The sequence below is a fragment of the Zootoca vivipara genome, chromosome 2, assembly GCF_965207765.1.
Source record: "Zootoca vivipara chromosome 2, rZooViv2.hap1.1, whole genome shotgun sequence".
NCBI classification, from domain to species: Eukaryota; Metazoa; Chordata; class Lepidosauria; order Squamata; family Lacertidae; genus Zootoca; species Zootoca vivipara.
Genome location: NC_142584.1, coordinates 8,581,007 through 8,595,416, shown reverse-complemented (window position 1 = coordinate 8,595,416; position 14,410 = coordinate 8,581,007). Strand labels below are relative to the sequence as shown.

The 14,410-nt window shown below is 44.3% G+C and overlaps 2 protein-coding genes across 6 annotated transcripts in view; both read left to right on the top strand.

Annotated features, from left to right (window-relative positions):
• The first annotated feature begins 2,053 nt into the window (after nucleotides 1–2,053).
• On the top strand, nucleotides 2,054–3,010 carry LOC148686719 (claudin-34-like). Its single transcript, XM_088664341.1, has one exon. It carries the CDS (start codon nucleotides 2,054–2,056, stop codon nucleotides 3,008–3,010), a length of 957 nt encoding a protein of 318 aa, XP_088520467.1.
• A 7,613-nt stretch (nucleotides 3,011–10,623) lies between these two features.
• The window catches only part of TMEM106C (transmembrane protein 106C), a 33,958-nt gene continuing 30,171 nt past the window's right edge, over nucleotides 10,624–14,410 (top strand). Inside the window, exon 1 of one of the 5 annotated variants that reach the window (XM_035102923.3) lies at nucleotides 10,624–10,856. Coding sequence is in view for 3 of the 5 variants with exons in the window: in XM_088661259.1 (XP_088517385.1) it covers nucleotides 10,713–10,822 (110 nt within the window). In the remaining 2 variants the exon portion in view is untranslated. Of the gene's footprint in view, nucleotides 10,898–14,410 lie in introns of all 5 variants that reach the window. The other 4 variants (XM_088661259.1, XM_088661260.1, XM_035102915.3 and 1 more) reach the window with 4 other exon arrangements.

The window sequence follows — 14,410 nt, the reverse complement described above, 5'->3', positions numbered from 1 at the left end:
ATGGTAGTTCTGGGTGGGGAATAAGGGGTCTCCAAAGGGCTCTCAGCTCCACCGCTAACCAACTACAGCTCCCAGAATCCTTTTTGGTGAAGCGTTTCAAGGTACCATATGGCTTTTAAGTGGATGTTGTAAGTGTAAGTTCAGCTGTCAAGCGTTCCCCATCCACTGGATGTCAGGATTTCCAAACAAAAATATCCGGAAAAACCTCTAAAACAAACTCACACTCCTTTCTACCCCCTAAAAAAATACCATAAACTGGAGAAAATGTGGTTTATCAGCTAGTGTTATTGGTACAACCTGAAGCAGGTGTCAGAATTGTAGGTGAGAGAATCGTAGAACGCTAGAGTTGGAAGGAACCCCGTGGGTTATCTAGCCCAACCCCCAGAAATGAGGGAATCAAGAAGGGTCACTGCTTGCAAAAGCATTTAATTCCTCTGAATTTTATATCTACTTTCCATTTTTCAAAGTTGAATCCCAAAGTTATTTCAGGCGGAATAGTTGGAATTAGGCCAGGGGTCAGCAAACTTTTTCAGCAGGGGGCCGGTCCACTGTCCCTCAGACCTTGTGGGAGGCCGGACTATATTCTTTAAAAATATATGAACGAATTACTAAGCCCCACAAATAACCCAGAGATGCATTTTAAATAAAAGGGCACATTCGACTCATGTAAAAACACCAGGCAGGCCCAACAAATAACCCAGAGATGCATTTTAAATAAAGGACACATTCTACTCATGTAAAAACATGCTGATTCCTGGACCGTCCGCGTGCCAGATTTAGAAGGCGATTGGGCTGCATCCGGCCCCCGGGCCTTAGCTTGGGTCCCCCTGATATAGGCCCATTGCTTTTCCGAATGTTAATCACACAAACACACACACTCTCTCTCTTCAGTAGAAACTGCATGCAGCTGAGCAGCTCACATTCGGAGCATCAACACAGAAAGGAACAGAAAGAAAGCGACACAAATATTTTGATTGAAGTGTCTTAAAAAATGATTTTAAATCATGGACACCTTGGTTCTGAAAATGGTGTTGCCTGTATTGGTGTGAGTGATGGGGTCCCATGGCACAAACTTTCATGTGGTCCCAGCGCAAAGGAAAAGAGCAAAGATCTTCTCCCTTACTATAATGTCCAAACAAGATGTGATGGGGAAGAAGAATGATAGGTTTGTAAGGAGTCTTCAATAATTTTGCCAAGGAAATTCCTATTGTTCAAGGCCTAATTCTATTAGCCTCTCTTGTAAATGGCGATCCTTTATGAAATGCATCCAGGACCATCAAACAAATCTGTACTGAGATACACCTATCACCATTTTTCTATTGGAACTGCTCTGAATCTGACTTCAGGAAGAACGTGTTTTAACTGCAGGGTGTCCTGGAAAAGACACTCGGCATTAGGAAAGAAGGGAACTGACTTCCCTCCCAACTTCCACTTTCCTGATATTCCAAATGACCAGTACCCTGGAGTTATGATTTGAATTGTCAGGATTCTAACTGGCCTAACTGACCTAAGAATTCAGCAGAGCAGTTGCTGCTGTGGCTGGCTGCTCAGGTGAACGTCAGCCCAGTGGTCAGCAGCTCAGTCTACTTGAGGCTCAGGAGCACCTAGCAAATACTGGTCTATTCCTGGCACACTAGACTCTAGCTGAAGAACGCATTTCACGTAAGTTTATGGCTTAACCATTCCTCACTACGACATCAGGTGTGTTTATGCTCTGTGGAAAAGGATAGCTGCAGTAGCAGATAGCAAAACAGCGAAATCATGAGCAGATTCCCATCCACAACAGGTTGCTGAGGTTATGGCCATTTTCACAGGAACGATGCAACAGTATATTAAATCAGTAGCAGTGTGTTGGAAGGAAGTATGCGTGTCGACTTCTCTGGATCAGATGTCCATACCTAACCAGGGGGTGGGAGGGAGCAGGGGAACTCTTTCTTTTGCTGCTTCTTTCTGACCATGGAGGAAGAATGCAGGAGGGAGGATGTCCTTCAATGACTAGACATGCTTGTTCTTCCCTCTCTCATTGCATGTTGTCTTCTCTTTTGTTTCCAGGATGCCTGCCAATGTCTCCCTGAGTCTTCTCTCCAAACCCCGCCTGCAGTTCAGACAAGGCTCTCTGTTGGTGAGGTGGATGAGCTTAGTTTCTCGCCTCCAGTTATGTGCGTTCTTGACGGGGATTTTGGGCTGGATGATGTGCATTGCAACAACAGCCGGTGTGAACTGGAGAGTGTGGCGTGTAGAAAACATTGATGGAATTGCCTCTGGAAACGTCTGGATTGGAATCTGGGCTGTCTGTTTTTGGAGAGACCCTTCTAACGATGGCAACGCTTTTTGGCATTGTGAAGTGCTCCATGAGAAATATCCACGCCTCCCAAGGGAAATTTTTATTGCTCAGGATTTAATGGCTTTAGCTTCCATTATGAATTCAGCGGCCCTAGTGTTAACATCATTTGCCTTGTACAATGTTTTTGAGCCCAGAAAACATAAGGATTTTGTGTTAACCTTTTTTAGGATTGGAGCTTTCCTGAACTTATTTGCAGGGATACTTGTCCTGATTTCTGTCATATGGAACATGTCTGCTGTCTTGCAAAATGGGGAAATCAACTTCCCAGACGAATTTGGATTGCCTCCAATTCCCAGCGAGCAGCATGTAGGACCTTCTATTTACCTAGGCTATATCGCTGCGGGTTTCCAGCTGCTGAGTGCAGCATTGGTTGGGATTGAGAGAATTTGCGTCAAGTCCCCCGCAATAGAGACACGTGAAATAGAAACTGTAATGGTGATTACCCCAGGAAGTGCGGTAAAAACCGAGAGTCTAACTACTTGTTCGAAGTGTGGTTCTCTGCTGGACCTGGTTATTCGAGAGGAAACATGCTTAGTGATGGAGGAAAGCGATGTAGAAAATATTGCAATTCAAGAGGAATCCTCCTCAGAAAGCCATGAATCCCAAAGGTCACCTGAAGTCCCAAAACATGCCATTATACATGTGATTCCCTGCAACAGGGAATAATAAACATCTCTTTCATTTCCCTGGAGGAGTGTTTATTGGTAGCCTGGTTCCCTGTAACTTTGCGTCTCACAGGCGTCTCCTTCGTTTTTTCTTTCCAGTGCCTGCTGAAAATGTTTTATTTCACCCCCCAGAGGCGCACTCCATTGCCTCTCGAAACAGATGCCTACAACTTCCCAGGGAACCCTGGGAATTGTAGTTCTTTGAGGGGAATAAGGGATCTCCAAAGGGCTCTCAGCACCACCGCTAACCAACTACAACTCCCAGAATCCTTTTTGGGGAAGCATTTCAAGGTACCATATGGCTTTTGAGTGGATGTTGTGAGTGTAAGTTCAGCTGTCAAGCGTTCCCCATCCACTGGATGTCAGGATTTCCAAACAAAAATATCCCAAAAAAACCTCCAAAACAAACTCGCACTCCTTTCTATCCCCTAAAAAAATACCATAAACTGGAGAAAATGCGGTTTATCAGCTGGTATTATTGGTACAACCTGAAGGGGGTGTCGGAATTGTAGGTGAGAGAATCGTAGAACGCTAGAGTTGGAAGGGACCCCGTGGGTCATCTTGCCTAACCCCCAGAAATGAGGGAATCAAGAAGGGTCAGAAGTGAGAGAATGGACCCAATACTTGTCAGAATAGACCCAATAACAGTAGAAAACATGCTTTTAAACGAATAGAATTGAGTGCTAGCTCACTCATTCCATGCACATTTTTGAAAGGAGGGTGGGGTGGGGTGGAAAGAGTGAATTTATCACAAGGGGGGCTTCCAAGTCCTGGGAATTCACTGCTTGCATTTATTTACTATTTAAGATGCCTTCTTGTTTCAACTCTGGGGTTTTTGTGTTTTTATCTTTTATACAGGACAAAAACACAAAATTAAAAAAATGACTACCCGCGGGGTCATATTTTCACCAAAAATCTGACATTATCCAATTCACTCAAAAATGGTGCCAAACAGTTGCAAATTCTCCCCTGCAAGGTTTGGTGGTGCAAAAGGCACATTTTATCATCAGTGTCTTAACCCGCGGAAAAACATATTTTTGAAAAGGGGGCTCATGCAGATCCTTTAAAAAAATGAATAAAATTAAGCATTCATCCTGATTTGCTTGCACAAAATTTATGTGGAGGTTAGATGATGCCAACTCTATTTAGCATTCATCCTGATTTGCTTCTGGGTTCTACCATCAGTAATTTACCTTGCACTTTTTAGAGCATTGCCTTGTCACTCCCCTAACCGCAAATAAGTCCTTTAAAAAAGTTCAGATATGTTGCACCAGAGTGCTTTAATTCTGCTTTAATTAGACAAACTGACATTGGCAATCAGAATAAGTGTTGCAAGATCTGAACTGTTACATAAAAACAAAACACCTTGAAGGAGCTCACTGCCTTTGCTTTGTGAATTAAATTACATGCAGGGAGCGGCCTTCATGCCTCACAGCCGGGCGCAGGGGCGTATCCAGGATCAAAACTGGGGGGGGGGAAGCCATGGTCATTCAGGTTGTGACATTTCAGCATGGAAAAGGCGAATGAAACAAAAATTTTAAGAAAATTATATATAATTATAGCAGTGCTTTATTACAGTAGTTATTACAATTATTTGCTTGATTTTTTTTTAAAAAATATTCTAGTTACATGTCTTAGTTACTAATATCATTTTTCTTGGGTTTGAAGAAAACTTGTTCAAAACGTTTGTTTCAATCCAGTCCTGATTTTCCTTGAAGAATTTCCGATGGACGCTGATCAAACACAACCCAGTCAGTCGTCTACTCCCATTGTACTTCTGAGCCAGGTCTTTACCCTTCGAAGGGTACTGAAAGATCGTTCAACAGTAGCCGTGGTGGATGGGAAAGCACTTAAAATGAGGAGTGCATGCTTTGTTGCAGGGGAAAAAATATTAGCCTCCTCCAAAAGTGCAGCCACTTCAATGTCCTTTAATTTGTCTCCTGCTAAATCCTTCTTTTCCCACAGATTATACCACGAATCTAATTCTGCAGAGATATCACCCAACTCATAAAACAAGCAGTCCTACATCAGTAATGTTCATTAATTTTAAGTAATGCACTTTTGCCATTAGATCGCAAAAATAGATGCACCGCTGTTTGCACAGGCTGCAACCACAAGATCGCCAAGCCACAGTTTGGCTGCAGAACCAAGCAGCGGCATCTTCACGAACACTTGTCACAGAATTGTAGAGTTGGAAGGGACTCCAAGGGTCATCTAGTCAAACCCCCTGCTATGCAGGAATCTCAACAAAACCATACAAGACAGATGGCCATCCAATCTCTGCTTAGAAACCCCCGAGGAAGGAGAGTCTGCCGCCTCTCGTGGGAGTCTGCTCCACTGTCAAACAGCTCATACTGTCAGTAAGTTCTTCCTGATGTTTAGTCGGAAATTCCCTTTCTTTTAACTTGAATCCATTGGTTTGGGTCCTAGCCTCCGGAGCAGCGGAAAACAAACTTGCTCTATCCTCCCTGTGGCAGCCCTTTAGATATTTGAAAATGGCTATAATATTTCCTCTGTCTGCTCTTCTCCAGGCTAAACATACCCAACTCCCTCAAACGTTCCTCATAAGTATTGGTTTCCAGGCCCATTATCATCTTGGTCACCCTCCCTTGCACATGTTCCAGCTTGTCAATATCCTTCTTAAATTGTGGTGCCCAGAACTGAACACAGTATTCCAGGTGTGGACTGACCAAGGCAGAATAGAGCGGTCCTATGACTTCTCTTCTTCGAGACACTATACTTCTGTTGATACAGCCTAGAATAGCATTTGCCTTTTTTGCTGCTGCATCACACTGGGGACTCATGCTCAGCCGGTGTAGTGGCTCTAAAGCAAACCTGCTGCCCCCCTCTTTTTTGGGGAGGGAGACAGAAGAGCCGTCTTGCTTCCATCTCCTCTTTGCATGTTAAAAGGGGCAGGGAAAAGATGGGAAACCAGTTCGCCTCTAAAAAAGCCAATGCAATTCTGGGCTGCATCAATAGGAGTATAGCATCTAGATCTAGGGAAGTAAGAGTACCACTGTATTCCGCTCTGGTCAGACCTCACCTGGAATACTGTGTCCAGTTCTGGGCACCACAGTTCAAGAAAGATACTGACAAGCTGGAACGTGTCCAGAGGAGGGCAACCAAAATGGTCAAAGGCCTGGAAACAATGCCTTATGAGGAACGGCTTAGGGAGCTGGGTATATTTAGCCTGGATAAGAGGTTAAGGGGTGATATGATAGCCATGCTCAAATATATAAAAGGATGTCATATACTGTAGAAGAGGGTGAAAGGTTGCTTTCTGCTGCTCCAGAGAAGCGGACATGGAGCAATGGATTCAAGCTACAAGAAAGAAGATTCCACCTAAACATTAGGAAGAACTTCCTTGACAGTAAGAGCTGTTTGACAGCGGAATTTGCTGCCAAGGAGTGTGGTGGAGTCTCCTCCTTTGGAGGTCTTTAAGCAGAGGCTTGACAGCCATCTGTCAGGAATGCTTTGATGGTGTTTCCTGCTTGGCAGGGGGTTGGACTGGATGGCCCTTGTGGTCTCTTCCAACTCTATGATTTTATGATTAACCACACAATAAATGGCTACATTAGAAAGGATAGGGATCTCAGCACAAAATCTGCAATAATGGATTTCTACCCAAGCAAATGATTCTCTCTCTCCAGACTCTTTGGCAAAGCCCCCCCCCCTTTAAACACACACACACACACACACACACACACACACACGACACACACAGACACACCTCCATATGATTTATTTCTGCAGAGAGACAGGGAAAGGAACCCCCAGTGTAAACCCCAACATTTGCAAGTACCCCGCTTTTTGGGGTGGTGGGGAGGCAACCTCTGTGTTTCGACTCGCTTTCATAGCCCGGCGGGCGAGAGAAAGTATTGATAACCCCAGTATAACATCCCATCACACCCCCCCAACATTTACTTACAACGAGGAAATAAAAGCTGTTTTGTTTTTAAGCAGAAAATTTTACTGAACGGAAGGAGGAAATTTTTTTTGCATCTAATCACTGAAAGGAAACTTTTTTTTAAAAAAGAAGCAAGCCACATAGTGGAAAAACACAGCCCCCCTTTGTCCTATGAAATCATAATAAGAAACGTGCAAAGGTGTTGTGAGAGGAAGAGAGCAGGGTTGTGGGAGGCTAGTATAAAACCCTGCAGACACTGGGACACAGTTTTGATACAGTACTATGGTTCAGGGGTGGCCAACTCCAGAGAGACTGCGATCTGCTTTCAAGTTTACAATCTGCTAGTGATCTACCCCCCTTTTTATGAGTTCAGCTCAAACTTGTTGACCTTTTTTTGGGAGGGAAAATGCCTCCCTTTTGAGGGGTTCAGCTCAAATTTTGATTGGAGTTTGGCATAAAGTTGTTGAGCGCTTTTTTGTGAACAGGGGAAATGCATTCACAGCTCAGCTCACAGAGCACAATAAAATACAGGGAGGAAAGAGGGGGCGGGGCAGTGTGCTCCTAGGGAAAAGCAAAGGAAAAGGAGCTCAGGATCGATGTGCCAGCGAGGGGCGGGGGGGCAGGGGGCAGCTGCACCCCCCAGAAGCAAAAGAAATAGTTATAAAGTGATGAGCCGCTCGGCTTCCTGCAGGGAGCCCTCTTGCTCTCCCGCCTCAGCAATGTGTCAGCAATCGACTGGTAGATCCTTAGGAGTCTGGGCCCAACCCCTAGGCCAGGTGGAAAGGGCCTTGCAGGGAGCGGCCTTCATGCCCCACAGCCGGGCGATGTTCCTCCGGCCTCATGAGGAGCCGCTTTCTGGGTTTGGTGAGTCTGGGCCTCGCCCCCTAGGCCAGGTGGAAAGGCCCCTGCAGGGAGCTGCCTTCACACTCACAGCCAGGCAATTTTATTTCATACCGCACCATATGGCAGCCATTTTTTTGCCCTCCACCATGGCAGCCATTTTCTGTTTTGCTATGTCCTCATTGGTAGTCAATTGGTGGACTGGCACATGTAGCACTTTATCAAAAATGGTCTGGTACTGTATAAGGCAGCTTCCTCTGATCTTATCATATGAAACACCCCACTTTGTATATTAATAGGAGCACAGGATGTTCTGCATTTATATCCAGAAAAGGGGGGGGGAATCTCATGAGCGATATGTTCAAATGTGTTTTTACGCTTTGGGGGCTGCTGCTGCATTGCTTGTTGCTGAACCTTTTCTTCCAAATGCCCTGAAGATCCATTGCACACCTTGACTTGCATGAAACCTCCTCTCTCTTATTTGCTCAGTGAACCAGACCTGGAGAAGGAGGAATGAAGGAAAACAGAAATCCGGCCTGAGAATGGAGGTCACTGTCAAGAGAATGGCCAAGATCTCCTCAGGTGAGGATGAAACGGGAAGCAGGGAAAAGCAAACAGCCCCTGAAAACATCCTCACACTCTGGAAGAACTTGTCGGCAAAACCCCTGCACAGAACTGTATCTGCATGAAGACGCTTAGCACTTTTCTATTGGATGGCTGTCATTGAGCCGAGTTTTCGATGGAGATGGTGTATCCTGATTAAGTGGGGGAAACAGAATGGGAGAGCATTTGGGTGTGGATGATGTCATGCAGATAGAGAACTGGAGTTGCGTATATGAGCAATGGAAAAAAGCACTGCAGATTGCCATGTGGATGTGAGAGTGCTTCACCTTATCAATGGCCACAACTCCTGAGATGAATGGATGGCTCCAATGCTCCATTTGCTGCCTTCTTTCAAACATTATCATTTGTGTATGTTCTAAGATGTTTAAAACAGTCAAAAAGACTGTTTGAATTTTATATCGACTTTCCATTTTTCAAAGCTGGATTCCAAAGTTTTTTCAGGCGAAATAGTTGGATTTAGGCCCATTGCTTTGCTGAATGTTCATCACACACAAACACACACACAGACGCACACACACTGCATTGGAAACTGCATGCAGCTGAGCAGCTCACATTTGGAGCATCTACACAGAAAGGAATGGAAAGAAAGCAACACAAATATTTTGACTGAAGTGTCTTAGAAATGCAATTTTACATCATGGACACCTTGGTTCTGAAAATGGTGTTGCCTGTATCAGTAGACATTCCTATTTTTCTAATTTTCTGCATACAATTGTTTTATAATTCCTAACAGATTATGTTTCATGTTTTGAAATTAATTCCAGTACGTTTGTCCATTGATGTTCATTGTATGCTTTAGTAGTATTTAATGTGATTATAGATACAGGAATTTAGGGATGTGGTTGTGGTTTACTATGATATTTGGCTAAATTTCCCAATCTGTTAGCTAATAAATTTGTTTTTAAAAGCGATCTTGGACTCCTGAATAATGTGGACCACAAGCAAACAAAGAAAGACTTAAAAGGCAAGAGATGTGGAAAAATTAATCTCAATTCAAGACTGTAGCAATCTGTTCCCTGGGTCCATGCAACCAGCTGTTTTGGCACCACTCAATAATGACAGCCAAGACTGAGCCTGCAAGCTCTAAGGTAGCAAGCGTGCACAATTTATTGAAATTGACAAAGGCTCCAAAAAACGGGCAGGAAGCAGTTGTCCCTAAGAGAAAAACAGGACGCTTCAAGGTTGGTGGAGCTTGAGAGCATTAGTAAAGTGTGGGAATGCCTTGGTGCAGGGGGTGAAATGGTGAGCATCAGGCACTGAAGTGGTAGTACAGATACCATCTTGCAGCAACAAGAACCTGGACTTTTTGCCAGCAAACATCACTCGTTTACATGGGCAAAGTCACCATAAGAAATAGGATTTTGGGGGGCATTGCAAAGAGACCCAGTGCAGTGTCATTTGTAACCAACTTACCTAAAAGCCTTCTTGATCTGTCAGATAGCGAAGATTGACAGACGGAAAGAGCACATAGGTAGGTCCTTTGGTCCCATACCTGCCAGAGTAGTTTCCCCTGCCAACGTGCTATCATCTTTGCACTATTGCAATCCACAACCAAATATGAAATAGTGTGCAGAGCTTGGGAAAAGGGCACACGCACCAGGTTGTGAGGTAGGGAGCGCAGGAGAACAGCAACAAATCTACTTATTCCAAGATGTTAAGAAATATGAGAAAACCAATAAAAATTTACTGATTAAAAAAACCATTTGTCTAAAGTGAGATATTACGTTATCCTGTGGTCCTCCACTAACTATTCCACATCAGCACAATCAATTTCCAACCCCATGGAATTTCCCAGAGACACAATTTCCTCAACAATACTGTGACTGTATTGCATAGCTGCCAAGTTTTCCCTTTTCTCGCGAGGAAGCCTATTCAGCATAATGGAATTTCCCTTTAAAAAAGGGATAACTTGGCAGCTATGCTGTATTGGGATCTGCTACCCCAGCGCCTCCTGCTGTCACCTTATTTCGCTTTACGGGTGGGCCTGCCCCTTTCAGGCAGACACGCCCCTCTCAAGAGACACAGCCTTCACTGCCTAACCTAACCATTGTTTGCACATGCGCAGAGAAACCAACAGTATTCCCTTGTTGGGGGGCTGAGGCTTCGGCGTCCCAGCGCGTCGTCGCACCTGCGCGTACTCCTCGTGATACGCGCTGACGTCGGCGCTAGGGCTGCGCAGGCGCGCTGGTGTGTCACCTACGTATGCCGCGCTCGGCTTGGGCCCGCCCACCGCCGGCCCCGCCTGCGCACGGGGAGGTGAGCGACTCGTTATATGGGGCGGGTCTGAAAACGCACCTTCTTCTGTTACGTATTGCGGCTCAGGGCGGGGGCGATGAAAGGAGGAGGCGTGGCTTCCTCTCGGCACCGCCCCCTCCCTTATTGTGATGCTGCTGGGTGTCGTAGCGAAGCTAAGAGGCTTCCACAGATGTTGAGGAGCCGCCGGTGAGGCCGGAGCTGCGGCGGTTTCAGCCCGGAGGTGACCGTGCGTGGGGCGGTGGGAGCCCTTTAGAGCGTGGGGTGGGTGAACGTGTGAAGCGGGAGAGGGAAGAGAGGGTGGCCAGTGGACTGGGGCCCGAAGCTGGTTGGCGTCTTCCTCAGCTGAGGCGAAGCGATTTTAAGACCCATTTTCAGCGCCTGTTTCGACCAGACCAGCCTACCCCCAAATGTTTAGAAAGTTGTGGTTTTTAATAGGGTTCAGCGTTTTAACTTTTGTATTGTTTCACCCTCTCCCTTTTACCGTTTTATCTTTCGTAAGCTGCTTTGGGGTCGTCGTTTCGCAGTCAGGCGGTGTATAAAGTTTTATGAGATAAATAAATACCTCTCCTTTTCCTTCAAGGAGCTCGGGGTGGCGGCGAGGCCGGCTCCACCCCCCCCCATCTCACATATTTTTATTTTATTCCCGCAACACTCTTGTGAGGTAGGCTTTGCTTAGAGAGGGGCAGTGGCGGGTGGGGCTGACTGGCCAAGAGCCCTTGAGTCTTAGTTTGACACTCTAACTCTTATACCCCGCAGCCTTTCATCTAGTATCTGTCCCAAAAGTGTTTAACCTTACCTGCTATATGAGACTGGCCTCAATTATTCTTTTTTTAGGAGTAGCTCTGTTAGTAGAACAGGCTAATCTTAATCTCAGGGTCATGGGTTCAAGCTCCACGTTGGGGCAAAAGATTCCTGCATTTCAAGGGGTAGGACTAGATTGACCCTTGTGGTCCCTTATAGTTCTATATATGGCCATCTTTCTACCTTTGTTTTCTCTCCCTACCCTCTTTATCCTCCTCCATCTCATAGTTTGAAACTAACATTCTCCTTTTAAAAAGAAATTAAAGGGTGGTTCTGCCTTTGCACAGCCTATCCAACATGTTTCTGTTCCTCAATTTTGGCTGTAAACCCACCAGGTGAGGTATCTCATTTAGTCTTGCTATCTGCTTTAGTAATTCAAAAGCCACTTGTGAGAAAACTGCTTGCGTGCCATGAGAAGTAAAGTTTGTACCCATCCGTGAAAGAGGCCATCTGTTGTGTCTCTGCAATGCAGGATTCACTATATGGGTCTTGCCTCCTTTCAGTTAGTCTCTGCCAGGGGTGAGAGGATAATCCTGCCACCTCTCTGCATGGGGTTGTGTGATGGCATCATTTGGTTACCCCAATATAAAGAGAGTTGCACTTTTGAGTGCCTCTTGACTGTAAGGTGGAGGCAAGTATGAATTGAGTGGTCCTTGTAGAAAGGTGAATGTGCACTCATCCTATAGAGAAAAATCAGCCACCGTCAGAATAGCCACTTTCAGATTAAAGAATGACGTGTGCCTCCAACTTTAAATTTGTGTGGGGGATTGTACTGAATAGTTGGGGATGGGAATTTTAAGAACCAGCTCCTGTATGATCTTGCCTGTCTATTGTGGTCCTCAGTGGAGGTTGTTCTCTGTTTTGCAACCATGAGAGGTGTGGCTGGAGTCCACATATGGTCTTCTTCATTTCTGGTACTTTTTGCACGTGCAAAAGTTTTGGGCATACAACTTGGTTTCCTGCCAGTGCATGTCCTTTAACTTCCTCCTGAAATTATGCAAGTTTTATGCCATAAATGTCCTGGCTTTTTTTTTTTTGTCCCACTCTTGTTACATAGTTCAAAAGCGCCTCTCCAAATGGCAGTAATGCAGTAACACTGGGGAAGCATCACAGAACAATTTATAAAGCGGAATGATGGGTGGATGGTCCAGTCTAAACCTGCTACAGTGGTCCCTTGGTTTAAGAACAGCTTAGTTTATGAACAACTTGGATTAAGAATGCTGCAAACCCGGAAGGAGGTGTTTTGGTTTGTGAAGTTTGCCTGGGTGGGAAGCGGAACATGTTTCCGCTTCCTGTTGAGTGTGTTCCATTTGTAAATTGAGTCCCCTGCTGCATGTGAAAGCACGCCTTGGTTTAAGAACGCTTTGGTTTAAGAATGGACTTCCGGAATGGATTAAGTTCATAAACCAAGGTACTAATGTTCTGTTACTGCTTCAGTGACATATTGCAGAACCCGCCCCAAAACAAACAAAAAAACAGCCTGGAGGTGCCCTACACATTTTCTATTTTTGGTTGGTTGGTTCTGTTAATTTTTAAGTGTTCTAAGGTGTGCTTGAGGGCCTTTTAAAATGGCCAGGTGTCCTACTTGGATTACCAGGAATGTGAAAACATGAATTTACCGTAATCTGAAAAGGACTGTCCTCAACATTTTCTCTCAATATTCTGTCATATACCCGTCACACATTGTCCTAATGACATTCATCTTGCTAGTAAATAATGTTTTTGACTTGGGGGCAGGTGGGGAGGGAGCTACTTGTAGAGAAATGGGGTGGGAGGCCCTGTAGGAGAAATGGGTCAGGGCCATGAGAGAGTTGCTCTTGAGCAAAGCTACTTTGTGGGTGGGTGGGGAGTACGGTAAGAAGCAGCAATGGGTTTAAGTGGGGGGGGGTTGTAGCTGGATGTGGCTTGTGCTTAGGGAATTTGGATTTCCTCACTTTCTAGGCGAAGTATAATTAGATACTGTACTGTTATGAGTGTTTCTGGTCTTGCTTAGTGACCATCTCTCTTCTTTTTTGCCCATCTTGAGTGGTGAAGGGGCTGGTCTTGACTTTATGTGTTTTTCTTTGTGTTACGTGTTTTAAGTTTGTTATTCCAACATCTCCCAACCAGTGCGCATTCTCTTTATCTATCCAAAAAATAGTGCTATTGTTTTTTAGACATGGGTATGCTTCTTTTAAGGTTATGTCCACAAGTAGAGCTTAGTTCTTATTTGTTTTATTTATTAAAACATGTTTCCCTGTCTTGTCTTTGGGTGGCTCTTAAGATGTCTCACCCAACACATTTTAAGAACAATACCACCGGGGTGGATTTGATTTAAATCAGTAAGACTTGATTTAAATCAATTTCTACAGAAAGAATCATTCTTGCTGGTATAATCTTAATATTTGCAACCAGACGAAGGTTTCGATGTTGGAGTAATAAATTTTAGAGTAGGTTTTACAGTTATAGCAAACATTACTGATTTGGTTATACTATTAGAAATTATTATTGTGAGGTTTAATAAGTTAACTGTTTATATTTAGATAACTTTTCCGCTGTACTTTATTGGAAGGAGAAAAATAAACAACAATTTCCTTAATAACAATTTAAATAATTTATTTAACTAAAACAATAACATTATAGCATATGTATCCATATTTGTTAACTAATGCGGTTAGAGACTTTCTTGTTTAGACAATGTCAGGCGAGCCCTGGGAAGAAGGGCCTGGAACCAGTGAACTCTTATTAGTTGACTGACAAGCACTTCAAGGACTTGTCAATCCAAGTTACTATTTCCACCACCCCCTTTGGATTTGCTTCTACATTCAGGTGTATATTCTGTACAGTTAAGTGTTAGTGCAGTTGTTGGAACTCAGTGGGGGATTTTTTTTAATTAAAAAAATCTGATTTAAATTAAAAATCCTATTTATTTTATTTTTTAAAAAAATCATTGATTTTTATCCACCCTGAATACCACAAATGAAACACCATTAA